This window comes from Sus scrofa, chromosome 11 (assembly GCF_000003025.6).
Source record: "Sus scrofa isolate TJ Tabasco breed Duroc chromosome 11, Sscrofa11.1, whole genome shotgun sequence".
NCBI lineage: Eukaryota > Metazoa > Chordata > Mammalia > Artiodactyla > Suidae > Sus > Sus scrofa.
Genome location: NC_010453.5, coordinates 19,570,975 through 19,586,833, shown reverse-complemented (window position 1 = coordinate 19,586,833; position 15,859 = coordinate 19,570,975). Strand labels below are relative to the sequence as shown.

The 15,859-nt window shown below is 42.8% G+C and overlaps 1 protein-coding gene across 1 annotated transcript; it reads left to right on the top strand.

Moving 5' to 3' along the window:
* NUDT15 (nudix hydrolase 15) lies at positions 2,269 to 13,871 on the top strand. The gene is given in 4 exon segments (XM_013978735.2): positions 2,269 to 2,463; positions 8,811 to 8,845; positions 8,848 to 9,006; positions 13,015 to 13,871. Coding segments are annotated over 4 exon segments (513 nt in total). The 5' UTR covers positions 2,269 to 2,305; the 3' UTR covers positions 13,176 to 13,871.

Genomic DNA, 15,859 nt, shown 5'->3' with positions numbered 1-15,859 from the left:
GCAGTGACAACACTGGATCTTTAACCCACTGAACCAACAGGAACTCCACAGTTTTTAATGATGCAAACATCTTTTCATGTGCTTATTTGCCACCCATATCTGTTTTTGGAGAAATATCATTTCAGTTCTTTTGCCTATTTATTAACTCATTTGCTTTATTATTGAGTTTTGAGGAGCCTTTATACATTTTAGATCCAGGACCTTTATCTGAAATATGCTTTGCAAATATTTTCTCCCAAGCCTGTGTAGTTTGTCTTTTCATTTTCTTAAATAGTTTATCTTTGCTAACTCAGGCTGCTATAAAATACTGTAGATTGAGTGGCTTAAACAATAGACAGTTATTTCTCAGAGTTCTGGAGGCAGAGAAGTCCAAGATCAAGGTGCCTATTGCTTCAGTTCCTGGTGAGAGCTCTCTTTCTGGTTTGCAGACTGCCACTTCTGGCTCTGTCCTCACATGGTGGGGAGAGAGAGATCAAGCTCACTGGTCTCTTATAAATGCACTAATCCCATCAAGAGGTGGTAGTATTTCTCCCCTTTCATTTAAATCTTCTTTAATTTCCCTCAGTAAGGATTTGTATTTTTCAATGTACAGTCTTGAACATCTTTTACTAAATTAACCCTTTAGTATTACATATTTTGTTTTTCATGGTAATATAAAAATTCAGTTTCTGATTGTTCATTGCTAGTATATAGAAATATAATTGACTTTGTATATTGTTCTGGAATCCTATGAACTGCTCAAACTCATTTATTTGTCTTGGTAGCTTTTTTGTGGATGTCTTAGGGTTGTTTACAAATAAAGACAGCTACTTTTTCCCTTCCAATTTAACTATTTTTTCAGTGATTTTTCTTTTTCATTTTTTTCTTTTTATGACCTGCAGCATATAGAAGCTCCTGGGCTAAGGGTTAAATTGGAGCTGCAGATGCCAGCCCGCCTGCAGCTTGTGGCAACACTGGATCCTTATCCCACTGAGCAAGGCCAGGGATGGAACCTACATCTTCGTGGACACTATATTGGATTCCTAACCCTCTGAGCCACAATGGGAACTCCTGATTTTTCTTGATTTTATTGGTTACACTAACTAGAACCGCTAACGATATGATGGCTAAAAGTGCTGAGAATGACTATCCTTGTTTCCCTCAAGTATCAGTCATTCACTGCTTTACTAGTCTGCGGGGGCCGCTATAATAGTGCCACAGATTAGGTGGTTTAAACAACAAAGTGTATTTTCTCAAACTCTAGAGTTTAGAGGTCAAAGATCAAGCTGTCAGTGGGGTTGGGTTTTCCTGAGACCTGACTCCACTTGATGGCTCTCTGTGTTTTTACATGGTCTTCCCCCAGGGTCTGTGTTTGTGTCTTAATCTCCACTTCTTTAAGGACACCAGTGATATTGGATTAGGATTAATCCTAATGATCTAATGAAGAGGTAACTTAATTACCTCTTTAAAGACTGTCTACAAATAGTTACAGTCTGAGATCTTGGGGGTTAGGATTTCAAGAAGTGAATTTGAGGGAGGCGTGATTCAGCCCTTACAATCACTGAATATGATAGGAGTGGGTCTTTGTAGATACTGATATAAGCTTATCAAAATTCCTTTTTATTTCTAGTTTGCTTATTTTTTAAATTGTGAATGAGTACTGAACTTCATAAAAAATTTCTGCATCTATTAAGAGTTTCCTTTTTCCAGAGTTCCCATGGTGGCTCAGTGGTTAACAAATCCGACTGGGAACCACGAGGTTGCGGGTTTGATCCGTGGCTTTGCTCAGTGGGTGAAGGATCTGGTGTTGCCATGAGCTATGGTGTAGATCACAGATGGGCTCGGATACTGGGTTGCTATGGCTTTGGCATAGGCCGGCGGCTACAGCTCTGATTAATCCCCTGGCCTGGGAACCTCCACATGATAGGGGGGAGCGGCTCTAGTAAAGATGAAAAAAAAAAAAAAAGTTTCCTTTTTCCCTCTTATAGTATAGTAGTTACACTGATTGAGTTTTCAAATATAAACCATCTTGTATTTCTGGGAATAACCCACCTGGTCATGATATCTTTTTCATACGCTGTCAATTTTTATTTGTGAAAATATCATGGAGTATCTCAGTAGTGCACAACACACTGAAGGCTGTGAACGATCGTCCCAAGGTGAAACCCCTAGGTGAGGTACAGCCATCACCCACAAAGGCAAGCAGGCAGAGGCCGGGGCTCGGGTTTTGATTTGCAGACCCGCACCTGCTCTGGGAGATTGGCGGCGGCCCGGGGGGGCGTGGCTAACGTCACTTCCCGTCGCCGGCGCAGGCTCCTCTCGCGACATGACGTCCGGCGCAGAGCCGCGGGTGCGGCGGCCGGGAGTCGGGATAGGAGTAGTGGTGACCAGCTGCAGGCATCCTCGCTGCGTCCTCCTGGGGAAGAGGAAAGGGTCGTTTGGAGCCGGCAGTTTCCAACTTCCCGGGGGCCACTTGGAGTTCGGGTAAGGAGCTGCCCGGCTCAGCCGGGAAAGCGGGACGTGCACGGGAAGGACGGCCTCGCTCCGTGCGTGCGCGTGCGCGCGCCCACGGGGCGTCTTTTCTCACGAGCCCCTCTTTTCTCCCGTTGGGCTGGGAGGGGGCGCTGCCCTGGTGAGACGAGAGGAATCTTTTTTTCTCACGCCCTGAGCGGTCCTCTCAGCTCCTCGCCGGACCTGAAGCGGCCGGGGGTGGGTTGGTGGGTTGTGGTTTTGTTAGTGCTCGCGCTTGGCAGGCGTAAAGTGGCTGTATGTAAGCCTCGATCAGTCCAAGTCTGTTAAAAAGATGTTTGCGTGGTTTGCTGGTGATCTAAACGCACACATAGTATTTCCTGTTTCTTGCTCCCATGGGTTTAGTTGCGTTGCAACCAAGGGAATGGGCTAGGGAAACTGGGCCTGGGTTTCTCCCTCTTTAAAATGGGGGGGTTGGACGAAGTACTCCTTAAGCTCTTCCTCTTCTTTGGCTTTCTGTGGTTTGGTGATGTATCAGATCGACAAGGAAAATCATTTATACACAAGGGGGTGTCTTCCCCACACCCGGACTTTTTAATCAATAGAAATTGTTAAGGGGCCGGGTAAGGATTTCAGGCAAGGCTTTGCTGAGGCTGGTGCTGCAGCAGAAGGGAGCGAGGACAAGAAATAGGTACCCTTGCTCGTTCCCCTGAGGTGGGGTTGGGATGGGCTGTTTTCCTTAAATGAGGTGAACGTGAGGGAACACAATTCTACAGTTTATTATTGCCCCACCGGCAGTTGCCCGAAGTTATTTTTCTAGTTTCTTTGTATTCTCTTCTGGAGGAGATGTTTGTCCAGGTGCAAGCACTCTGGTAAAGGGTCTCAGGTTAGAGCCTATCTCAAAGTGAGAATAAGAAAGTTCACAGCAGATAAATAGTATCTAAAGTGTTAGGACCCAGAGAAAGTTTCAAACATACATAACAGTAGAGAAAACAGTGAATCCTCATGTACCCTTTGCTCAGCTTGTTCTTGTTTCATCATTACTGCGCCTCCCTCCCCGCAAACAGACGCACACATATCCCTTGTTTTCTACACGATTTCAAAGGACTACTGGGAGTTCCCGTTGTGGCTCAGCGGAAGGAATCCGACTAGTATCCATGAGGACGCAGGTTCAATCCCTGGCCTGGCTCAGTGGGTTAAGGATCCAGTGTTGCTGTAAGCTGTGGTGTAGGTTGCAACACAGCTTGGATCCCGAGTTGCTGTGGCTGTGGTGTAGGCCAGCAGCTGTAGCTCTGATTGGACCCCTAGCCTGGGAACTTCCATATGCCGTGGGTGCTGCCCTAAAAAAGAAAAGCAAGACAAAAAAAAAGAAAAAAATCAAAGGAAGGGCACATGTTGCATGTGACTGATACATTTTTAAAGTTTCTTAATCTAACAGTACCTGCCCTCCCCGTTTTTTCCCATGACTTGTTGAATATGGGTCATTTGAAGACTTTCTCACATTCTGACTATTCTAATCCACCCATTTCTTATAAAGTGTTAAGTAGAACTCAATACTTGATCCTAGTGCCTTTTAATCAGACTTTGATCTTTATGGAATATGGAATTTCTAGCACATGGAATTTTTTAAATGGTTTTTAGAATTTGTCATCTAATTAATTGGTAGGTTTGTCATTTTTAGATAATTAAGATAAGCTATCACTTAATAGATAATAAAATTTCTATATTAAAAATAAAATTGCCCAGGCAAGCACACCATATTTACTTTGTCAGTTGTTGGGCGATCATTAACCAAACTTAGATCACAAACTAAGCACTACGTAGAATGTATGATTACTAGAGCAATAGCTAGAGATAGCTTTCCTCACAATAACACAAAATTATTGGAGTCTTGACTCAAATCAAATGATAATGGCCAAAATTGAACCTTAGTAAACTTTTTCCCTAAGTGCTAGATATTATGCTAAGCTCTTCACATGTGTGCATACTTTCATGTATCTTTGTATAGTTGGTAAACTGAGTGGACTAAATCAATGGAAAACAAACAGAAAGGAAAAATGGCTTTATTTTCTCCTTCTGTTGTCTTCAGACATAGTTTGTTTCTCCCTTCTCTGCTGCTGTATGACATTTTCTGCAAATTCTGTTGTTTTCCTTTTGTTACTGACCTGGGTTCTTGGATTTTTTTTTTTTTTTTTTTTTTTTTTTTGCTTTTTAGAGCCATACTTGTGGCATGTGGAGGTTCCAAGCTAGGAGTCTAATTGAGCTGCTGGGCCATGCCATAGCCACAGCCACGCTAGACCTGAGCTATGTCTGCAACCTACACCACAGCTCACAGCAATGCCAGATCCTTAACCCACTAAGCAAGACCAGGGATCGAACCCACAACCTCGTGGTTCCTAGTCAGATTCATTTCCGATGTGCCACGACTGGAACTCCAGTTCTTGGATTCTTTTTTTTGTCTTTTTGCCTTTCCTAGGGCCGCACCCATGGCATATGGAGGTTCCCAGGCTAGGGGTCTAATTGGAGCTGTAGTCGAAGGCCTACACCACAGCCACAGCAACAGCAACTCAGGATCTGAGCCGAGTCTGCGACCTACACCACAGCTCACGGCAACGCCGGATCCTTAACCTACTGAGGAAGGTCAGGGATGGAACCTGCAACCTCTTGGTTCCTAGGCGGATTCGTTAACCACTGAGCCATGACGGGAACTCCAGGTTCTTGGATTCTTAATCAATAGAAATTGATAAGAGATCAGACAAGGAATTCAGGCAAGGCTTTATTGAAACTTGCTGTAGCAGGAGAGAGCAGAACCAATAACAGGTACCCTTGTTCACTCCCTAAGGGGCTGCGGTGACTGGTCCCTTAAATGGGGTGAGTGTAGGGGCAGACCAGTGGGTTGGGCTGGGGGGGGGTGGGCTTAGGTGGTCTGCCCACCCCCTTGGTGGTGCTGTGTGCAGGGTGTTACCTGCTTTTGCTCCAGCACCTTGGAAGTGGCAGTTGGGTTTTGGCCTTTTTGTATCTTGTTGGTCATATTTGCCCCAACTGAGCAGCCTGCTGTTATTTTTAGTCCCTTATACTTTCTTTGTTCTTTTGCTTGAGGAGGTGTTTGTCCAGGTGCACACAGTGCGTGCAGTAAAGGGTCCCCAGTCCCAGCCAGTCTCACTTTCACTTGATTATGAAAATAAATGACATTTTGGTTATTAGGATCCTCTTTCAAGCATTTCTTTTTCCTTTGTCGTGGGGCAAAGGAGGTGTGGGTCATTTTCTCCACTTTCTCCTTCTTTCTCTGGCTTCCTTCTCCCTTGTGTTGAGGAAGGAGGGGCGGAGGCAGAGCTCTTACCTGAGAAGTGCTGCTGTGATCGGACGCGCCCTCTGGCTGCAGGGTTCGCACATGTGCTCTCTTTATTACGGTGTGTTGGTTGGTTGGTGGCAAGTCCTACAAGTGTTTCTCCACTGCACAGTTCTCTGACATGGGTGACTGACTTGGTGGCACTGGCCACCAGCTCTTACTTTTAGCACTCCATGCTATGTTTTCTTTCTGCTGCGGTCCCCAGCCGTCTTTTGTAGCAGCACCTGCTTGGCCCAAAGGAAGCACATGGAGAATGATGCTTTCACGGCTGCCCCTTTTCCCTGCTCAGCCATCCAGAGTTGCTTTAGCCAGTTGCCTGCCATCCAGACTCCTAAAGTGGGAATGAGCGTCAGCGTCTGTATGCATATTCATTTCATAAACACCAAGGGACACATTTTGACTTACCCAAGAGCTCTTTCCCTCCGGCACCTCCGCTCTGATGCCCAGCTCCGTCTTGAACTGGGCAGAAACACCCCAGTACCTCCTCCAGGGTCACTCTTAGTCTCTTGGACTAATTCTGTCACGTGGTTTGGGGGCAGAGTTGCCCCCCCCCCCCCCCCCAGGAGGAAAAGGAACCTTCCCACTAGGCTGCAAGCTCACAACTTTTCTTCCTCCCCATCTTTCTTATGCAAATTGGGTAGAGTGAAAGTAGTTTGGATAATTAGAGATACAAAAACATTCAAGGTAGAAAAGATAAACAATATTCTTTTTTACTCAATATCACACGTGCTGAAGTGCTTCATAAATATATGGAAATTTAATTTACTAAAGTGCATATCAGGTGACTTCTAGAAGAACTCTCACTAATGACTTCTTTTAGTAACACTTGTTTTCATTCAATACGCTTATATTTTACCTGATTATATAAAATTTCATTCGAAGCCATTTCTAAAGGGAAATATACATTTTAAACTTTGTTTCATGTGTGAAAAGGGTACAATGAAATGTTTTCATTTATATACAGGTTTTTATCAATATCTGGGTATCAGGAGTTCCCCTCATGGCTCGTGGAAATGAATCTGACTAGCATCCAGGAGGATGCAGGTTGGATCCTTGGCTTCATTCAGTGGGCTAAGTAAGGATCCGGCATTGCCATGAGATGTGGTGTGAGTCACAAACTCGACTCTGATCTGGTGTTGCCGTGGCTGTGGTGGAGGCTGGCAGCTGGAAAAGAGCCTGAGAACAATAGGCACCTCTAAATTTTAAACAGCCAAAAGATGCCATTTGAACTCAAGGGTTTGCTAAGAAAAGCCAGAGTAGTCTTTTTTTTTTTTTTTTTTTTTTTTTTTTGCTAATTGAATCATTTATTGTAGAGATAAACTAGTGATTGTCACATGAAAAAATACAGAATAGTATTTATATTACTTCTGAGTTTTTATAAATGAGAAACATTTATAAATGTAAATTTTGAATTTTTATAAAAGTGGGGCAGTGTTTTTTAAAAAATAAACCCCCAAACTTTATTTCCCACTTTTTTTTTTTTCTTTTTTTTTTTTAGGGCCGTACCCCAGGCATATGGAAGTTACCAGGCTAGGGGTCCAATCAGATCTACAGCTGCTGGCCTACACCACAGCCATAGCAATGCAGGATCTGAGCAAGAGTTTGCACCTTGTACCACAGCTCATGGTAATGCCAGATTCTTAACCCACTTAGTGGGGCCAGGGATTGAACCTGCATCCTCACGGATACTAGTCGGGTTCATTACGGCTGAGCCACAATGGGAACTCTGAAGCAGCATTTAATTAGTAGTATCCTAATGGAATTTTTCAGCAGTAAAGGATTGTTCTGTTAAATTGCTCATTCCTTTCTTGTTTCCAGTGTTGTGACTTAAAGAATATAGTTTCTTAGGATTCCCATTGTGGCTCAGTGGGTTAAGAACCCATGCTGTCTCTCTGAGGATGTAGGTTCAATCTCTGGCCTGGCTCAGTGAGTTAAGGATCTGGTGTTGCTGCAAGCTCCGGTGCAGGTGGCAGATGTGGCCTGGATCCGGTGCTGCTGTGGCTGTGGCGTAGGCCTGCAGCTGCAGCTCCACTTTGACCCCCAGCCTGGGAAATTCCAAATGCAGGTGCAGCCATAATAAGAATAAAAAGAATATAGTTTGTTATTGATAGAATATTAATTTTACTCAAAACTGTGTAACGTTAGAGGTGAAACAAACTGGAGTTATAATTTTGTACATTTTTCATATTTTGCAGATGGGTGAACACGGGGTAAGTCGCTCAGGGTCATGCTGCCAGTTCAGGGAAGGCTATCCTAAACGCCTCCCTTCAGCTTCGCAGGGCAGTGCTCTGAAGAGGCCCACAAATACAGCGTTTCTAACATGAAACTACTTTAACTTTCATATTAAAAAGAAGCTAAGGAGGAGTTCCCGTCATGGCGCCGTGGTTAACGAATCCGACTAGGAACCATGAGGTTGCAGGTTCGATCCCTGCCCTTGCTCAGTGGGTTAACGATCCGGTGTTGCTGTGAGCTGTGGTGTAGGTTGCAGATGCGGCTCGGATCCCGCGTTGCTGTGGCTCTGGCGTAGGCCAGTGGCTACAGCTCCGATTAGACCCCTAGCCTGGGAACCTCCATATGCCGCGGAGTGGCCCAAGAAATAGCAAAAAGACAAAAAAATAAATAAATAAAAAAAATAAAAAAATAAAAAGAAGCTAAGGAAATCTGTCCTGATGAGGTCAAAGATCTGCTGAATACAAAATATAACTTTCTAGGAGAATAATGTATTTATTATTAGTAATAGAAGCTTCATACTCAATTTCTTATGATTAAGGCTGAGCATACCCTGAGGTACAATAGTTCATTATTTTAACCCATTAATGGGCACAAGAGTGACTGTGAACACTCTGGTGTTAAGCGTGGTCTGACGTTGACTTTTATCAGTGTGAAGGATATTAAATTATTTCCAAGCTCTTTTTCCTTTACACTGGAAATTTCTAGCCCAAAATTTCATGATTAAAAAAAATTGTTTTTACCCACATAGAAATGCATGCAATGGTGTGTTTCTGTTTTCCAGTGAAAGCTGGGAAGAATGCGCTCAAAGGGAACCCTGGAAGAAGCAGCTCTTCACCTGAAAAATGTTCGCTTTGCCTCGGTTGTGAATTCTTTCATTGAGGGAGAGAACTACCATTATGTCACCGTATTGATGAAAGGAGAGGTGGACACCACTCATGATTCAGAGCCAAAGAATGTGGAGCCTGAAAAAAACGAAAGTAAGAGAAGGATATATAATAATGAATTTTCTTTGCGAGCATATGCTCTGAAGGAAGGTTACAGTATGTTGCCCAGGAGGAGAATGAGAGTTTAATTAGACTGTGACTTCTTTTTTTGTTGTTGTGTTGTTGTTATTTCTTGGCCGCTTCCGAGGCATATGGAGGTTCCCAGGCTAGGGGTTGAATCGGAGCTGTAGCCACCGGCCTACGCCAGAGCCACAGCAACGCGGGATCTAGCCGCGTCTGCAACCTACACCACAGCTCACGCAACGCCGGATCGTTAACCCACTGAGCAAGGGCAGGGACCGAACCCGCAACCTCATGGTTCTAGTCGGATTCGTTAACCACTGCGCCACGACGGGAACTCCAGACTGTGACTTCTTAAATCTGGAGACGTAAGGATAGAGCAGGAGGGAGAAGTGGCTGTGGAGTCACGTGAGTTGGTTTGCCTCCTCCTTCCTCTCCCAAGAGCTTTGAAGCCTCTGCCAAGGTGTTTACGTTTCTGGGCCTCTTTTCTCATCTGTGGTAACAGTCACTACCTCAGTGGGCTGATATTAGGATCGAATGAGTTAGTACATATCAAGGGCCTAGTGAACAGAGCAAGTACTCAGTAAATGTTAGTTTTAGTGTTTAGTTTTTCTTCAAACTGTAACTTTTAAGCAAAACATCTGGTGTGCCCTCCTGAGTTTTCCTACCTGTGCAGAAGCAGTAATAACTTCCTTTTGTAGAGAATGATCAGCCTAACAAACCAGTTATCTGTTAGCGTCTGTTGAATTGAGTGCTCGCAGAGTTTTAATGGCAATACCTGGTGTTTATTATTTACGCTAAACATTGTTCGAAGGGCTTAGCATGTATCGTCTCTCTTCAAATTCCGTAAAACTCTGTGAGGAAGGGAGCTCAAGAGTAAAATAGCAGACGGACTTACTGAATATATAAGTCACACTATCTGACTTAGTTTCAGATCTGCAAAGTCAAAGAGCTGCGCCCACAGGACGGTCCCCATTGTGTAGGCCAGTCCCAAGGCCAAGCCCCTGTGCATTTGCCTGCCTGACTATCAAGCGAAGGGTCCCACAGCTCCAGTTCAGTAGTTGGCTCGTTGGTGCACAGAATTCAGAAAAACGCTTCACTTACGTTGCTGGTTCGTTACAAAGGATACCACACAGGAAGGGCCGGATGGAAGAGGTGTGCGGGGAAGGGGGTGTGCGCCTCCGGGCCTCTCCAGGTCGACCACCCTCCAGCACCTAGTATGTTCACCAGCTCTGACCGCTCTCTGGTCTCAGCTGTGTAGTATTTTCATGTAGCTTCCTAGGTGATGGGATTATTATTACTGTGATCAATTGTATCATTGCATGTTGGTGATGAACTCAGTCCCCAGCCCGTCTCTTCCCCTCAGTCTTTCTGGTCACCAATCCCCACCCTGGAGCCATCTAAAGGTCCCCAGTCACCGCCATCTCGTTAGCATGAACTCAGGTACAGTTGAAAGGGGCTTCTTAGGGAAAACAAAAAGCTCTCCTCTGATCCCTATCACTCAGGAAATTTCAAAGATTTAGGAACTCTGCCAGAAACAGGGATGAAGACCAAATATGTATTTCTTTCTTTCTCTTTTTTTCTTTTTAATCTTTTTAGGGCCACCCCTGCAGCACGTGGAGGTTTCCAGGCCAGGGGTCGAATTGGAACTGTAGCTGCTGGCCTACACCTCAGCCATAGCAACGCCAGATCCAAGCCGAGTCTGTGACCTACACCACAGCTCACGGCAAGGCCAGATCCTTAACCCACTGAGCGAGGCCAGGGATTGAACTCGAGTCCTCGTGGATGCTAGTAGATTTGTTTCCGCTGAGCCACAATGGGAACTCCCAAATGTGTATTTCTTATTTCACCATATCCCACCAAAAAAAACCACCCAAAAAAGTATCCAAAGGGCTTCATTTGGCCTACGATAACAACTAAAATTATTAATGCCTTAGGAAGTGGGAGGCGGTATTGTATGGGCTCCCTGGGGGAGCTGATAAGCCAGCTGCAGGCTGGCTAAAGGCAGTGGCTTGGGGGGGGGAGTCTTCATTTTATTTATAGTATAGGCTTGCAGTCTCTGCCCCACGTTCATCAGGTCCTGGATCCGGACAGCCGGCTTCAGTTTACTAGTTACTGCATCTTTCCTCTGTCTGATTATAATTAGGATTATCCAGATGCCTCATTTTCTAGGAGACAGGATAAACTTTATTATAGCTCTCTTGAGGCTGTTAATCCAGCATCTTGCAACATATTGTTAGAGTCTCTTTCTCTTCTGTACATCTGTCCGTCTCTCTCCCTCTGTTACTGTGTGATCACAGGAGCCGATCAGCCCTTCTGAAACTTGCTCCAATTTTGTGGATTCTCTGTCCTTTGCCTTCCCGGAGTGAAATTACGTACCTGTATTTTACAGGCACAGAAATACTTACTGGAAGAGCCAGTACTTACACATAAGTATATACCTGTAATCATGAAGAAACTTATTTGGAACATGGAGTTCTAACAGTCATTTGTACATACTCTCTCTTTTTTTTTTTTTTTTTGCTTTTTTTAGGGCTGCACCCATGGCATATGGAGGTTCCCAGGCTAAGGGTCGAATCGGAGCTGTAGCCGCTGGCCTACGCTAGAGCCACAGCAACGCCAGATCTGAGCCGCGTCTGCGACCTACACCACAGCTCACAGCCATGCTGGATCCTTAACCCACTGAGCATAGCCAGGGATCGAACCCGCATCCTCATGAATACTAGTTGGGTTCGTTACTGCTGAGCCACAATGAGAACTTCCCATATTTATGTAGTCTTAATATCATGATATTTGTACATTCTCCTGTCTTGAGCATCTGTGCTTCCATGTTATTTACATTTAAATCATCAAAGAAAATATTATCCCCTGGAATATTTTTATAGGACTTCATGTATTTTTCAATTAGTAGACATTGTTAAGTCTTCAATATTTTGTTGGATTTTTAAAAATCAGCTCCTTCCCTATTTATCTTTCTGTCTAAAACATGGCACAGCACAGAGAATATATTTTATTCTCCACACAGGTTCCATTACTTTTTTAAGAAACGGAGATAGCTTGGAAATTTTATCTACCTTATTTTGTAGGTGAGGGAATTTGTTTATATTAATGTAGTTTAACCTTTAGTGTATAAAGTTTTGTGAGTTTTGTCTAGCCACATACTTAAATGAAGATTGAATAGTATTAAATCTGGATTTTAACACAGTGTAGCTGTTGTAAACTTGGCCTAGTGTTCAGATAACAGCATGTTTTAAATGCCCGCATTCTCTCTCTTTTTTTTGGCTTTTTGGTATTTCTTGGGCCACTCCTGTGGCATATGGAGGTTCCCATGCTAGGGCTGTAATCGGAGTTGTAGCCGCCAGCCTACACCACAGCCACAGTAACGCCAGATCTGAGCCGCATCTGCAACCTACACCACAGCTCATGGCGACACCGGATCCTTAACCCACTGAGCAAGGCCAGGGATCGAACCCGCAACCTCATGGTTCCTAGTCGCATTCATTAGCCACTGAGCCATGAAGGGAACTCCCCACCATTCTCTTCTTAAGATCTTCATTCTAGGAGTTCCCTCATGGCCTAGTGGTTAAAGGATCCAGTTGCTGCTGTGGCTTGGGTTTATCCCTGGCCAGGGAACTTAGGCATACTGGGGGCATGCCCCACCCAAAAAAAAGATCTTTACTCAAAACCAAATTATGTTTGTCTAGCCGGGCTAATGCTTAGCATCACTATTGCACTTTATTTTTATTATTTCGGCCTTGCCCACCTGTGGCATGCGGAAGTTCCCTGGCCAGGGATCAAACCCATGCCTCAGCAATGACTTTGCCAGATCCTTGACCTGATATGCCACTAGGGAACTCCTACTTTATTTTATTAGCAGCAAATAATTTTTAAATTTAATTAATTTTCCTTAGTATAGGTTAATTTGCTAAATAAAATATCCTTTGTTTCCTCTCAGCCAAGAAATTGCTTTATCTTTTCCAGGTTGGGAGTGGGTTCCTTGGGAAGATTTTCCTCCCCTGGACCAGCTTTTCTGGGGACTACGTTGTTTAAAGGAACAAGGCTACGATCCATTTAAAGAAGATTTGGATCATCTGGTAGGATACAAAGGCAATCACCTAGAGGTGAACAAGAAGATTCCTTAATTTTTTTTTTTTCTCATAAAAGGCAAAATAAGGTCCTGCTAGGGAATGAAAAACATCTACATTTAAGAATAACTTCATTTTATTTAAAAAGCCCCATATGAGTATCTGTTGAGTTGCAATCTCTTAATAGACCCAGCACCCTTTCAGCCAGTACTTGTGAACAATTTTCAGGGATTGTGTCATGACTTGTATTTCAGACTCAAAAAAAATGTGATAAACGGTGATACTGTGGTGATTCTGCTTTCCGTATTTCTCTTTGATGTTAACCCTGCTGTTTGTATTACCAGCGTGCATGGAGGAGAGTTCAGTAGAGCTAGGTGTTTCAGTTCAAATACTAACACAGCATTGCCATTCCAGAATTTACCACGTGTGTTGATTTTCCTCTTGTTTTATTTAAAATAAAAATGTTTGGGTATTACCTTGTGACAGTCCCTGCAAACAGGACAAGCCATTAGGGTGTATTTCCCAGATTTCCACTTGAGAACCCAAACTAAGGGAAGTGAGATAAACGGTCCAGGATCTGCATCCCATCATTAACAGCCATTTTTGATTTTTCTCTCAATCCCTGTGAGATCCAGCTTCCTTATGTGTAAAATGTGATCAGACTAGGGCAGTGGTTCTCAGAGTGCATCCCTGGGAGTGCTTGAGACCCTTTCAGGGGCTTTCAGGAATAAAGCTATTTTGTCTTAAGATGACATCATTTGCCTTTTTCATTCTCATTCTTTCCCGAGTGTACAGAGGAGTTTTCCTGAGGCTGTGTATTGTATGATACTGTAACAGACGGAACACAAAAGCAGAGAGCAGAGAATCTAGCTCTCTTCCGTTAAGCTAGACCTGAAAGAAATCTACAAAATGCAAAACAGTGCCACTCTTCTCCCTTTTTTTAAGAAAAATAGCTATTTTTATAAAATTATGTTAATATAAGTTTTGTTACGGGTTGTTATTTGTAAATTAATTAATAAAAGAATTCTTAAAATTTCTCAGTTTTAATTCATAATATCACTAGATAAAACCCTACAAAAAACAAAAACTCTTTGGGGTCTTAGTAATTTTTTTTAATTGAAATATAGTTGATTTACAGTGTTGTCTCAGTTCCAGGTATATAACAAAGTGATTCATATATATGTATATGTATGTATATGTATGTGTATATATATATATGTGTGTGTGTGTTTATGTGTGTATATATATATAATATAATTCTTTTTCAGATTATCTTATAGGTTATTCCAAGATATTGAATATAGTTCCCTGTGCTATATAGTAGGTCTTTGTTGTTTATCTCTTTTGTATGTAGTTGTGTGTATCTGTTAATCCCAAACTCCTAATTTATCCCTCCCTCGCCTTTTCCCTTTGGTAACTATAAGTGTGCTTTCTATGTCCCTGAGTCTGTTTCTGCTTTGTAAATAAGTTCATTTGTATCATTTTTTTTTAGATTCTACATGTAAGTGGTATCATTGTGATATTTGTCTGTGACGTACTTCACTCTATCCATACTGCTGCAGATGGCATTATCTTTTATGGTTGAGTAATATTCACGCGCGTGTGTGTGTGTGTGTGTGTGTGTGTGTGTACACATATACCATGTGTTCTTTATCCATTCATCTATCTTTGGACATTTAGGTTGCTTTCTTGTCCTGGCTATTATAAATGGTGCTGCTGTACACATTAGGGTTCAAATTAGAGTTTTCATCTTTTCCAGATATATGTCCAGAAGTGGGATTGCTGGATCATGTGGTAACTGCATTTTTAGTTTTTGGAAGAACCCCCATACAGTGGCTTCATCAGTTTACATTCCCACCAACAGTGCAGGAGGGCTCCCTTTTCTCCACACCCTCTCCAGCATTTATTTGTAGACTCTTAAATGATGGCCATTCTGACTGGTATGAGGTGGTACCTCATTGTAGTTTTGATTTTCATTTCTCAGATAATTAGCAGTGTTGAGCATATTTTCATCTTCCTGTTGGCTCTCTGTCTTCTTTGAGAAATGTCTGTTTAGATCTTCTGCCTATTTTTTTTTTTTTTTTTTTTTTTTTTTTTTTTTTTTTTTTTTTTTTTTTTTTTTTTTTTTTTTTTTTTTTTTTTTTTTTTTTTTGTCTTCTTTGGAGAAATGTCTGTTCAGATCTTCTGCCTATTTTCTGATTGGGTTTTTTTTTTTTTTGATATTGAGCTTTATGAGCTATTCATATATTTTGGAAATTAGGCCCTTGTAGTTGCATCATTTGCAACTTTTTTCTCCCATTCCATAGGTTGTCTTTGGGGGGGGGTTATTTATTTATTTATTTATCTATTTTTAATGGTTTCCTTTGCTTTGTAAAATCTTCTGAGTTTAATTAGGTCCCATTGGTTTGTTTTTATTTATTTATGTATTTATTTTGTCTTTTTGCCTTTTCTTGGGCTGCTCCCGTGGCATATGGAGGTTCCCAGGCTAGGGGTCTAATCGGAGCTGTAGCTGCCGGCCTACACCAGAGCCACAGCAACGTGGGATCCAAGCTGCATCTGCAACCTACACCACAGCTCATGGCAACACCAGATCGTTAACCCACTGAGCAAGGGCAGGGATCGAACCCACAACCTCATTGTTCCTAGTGGGATTCATTAACCCCTGCACCACAACAGGAACTCCGGTTTATTTTTATTATTTTTTTTTATATTGCCTTGGGAAACTGACCTAAGAAAACATT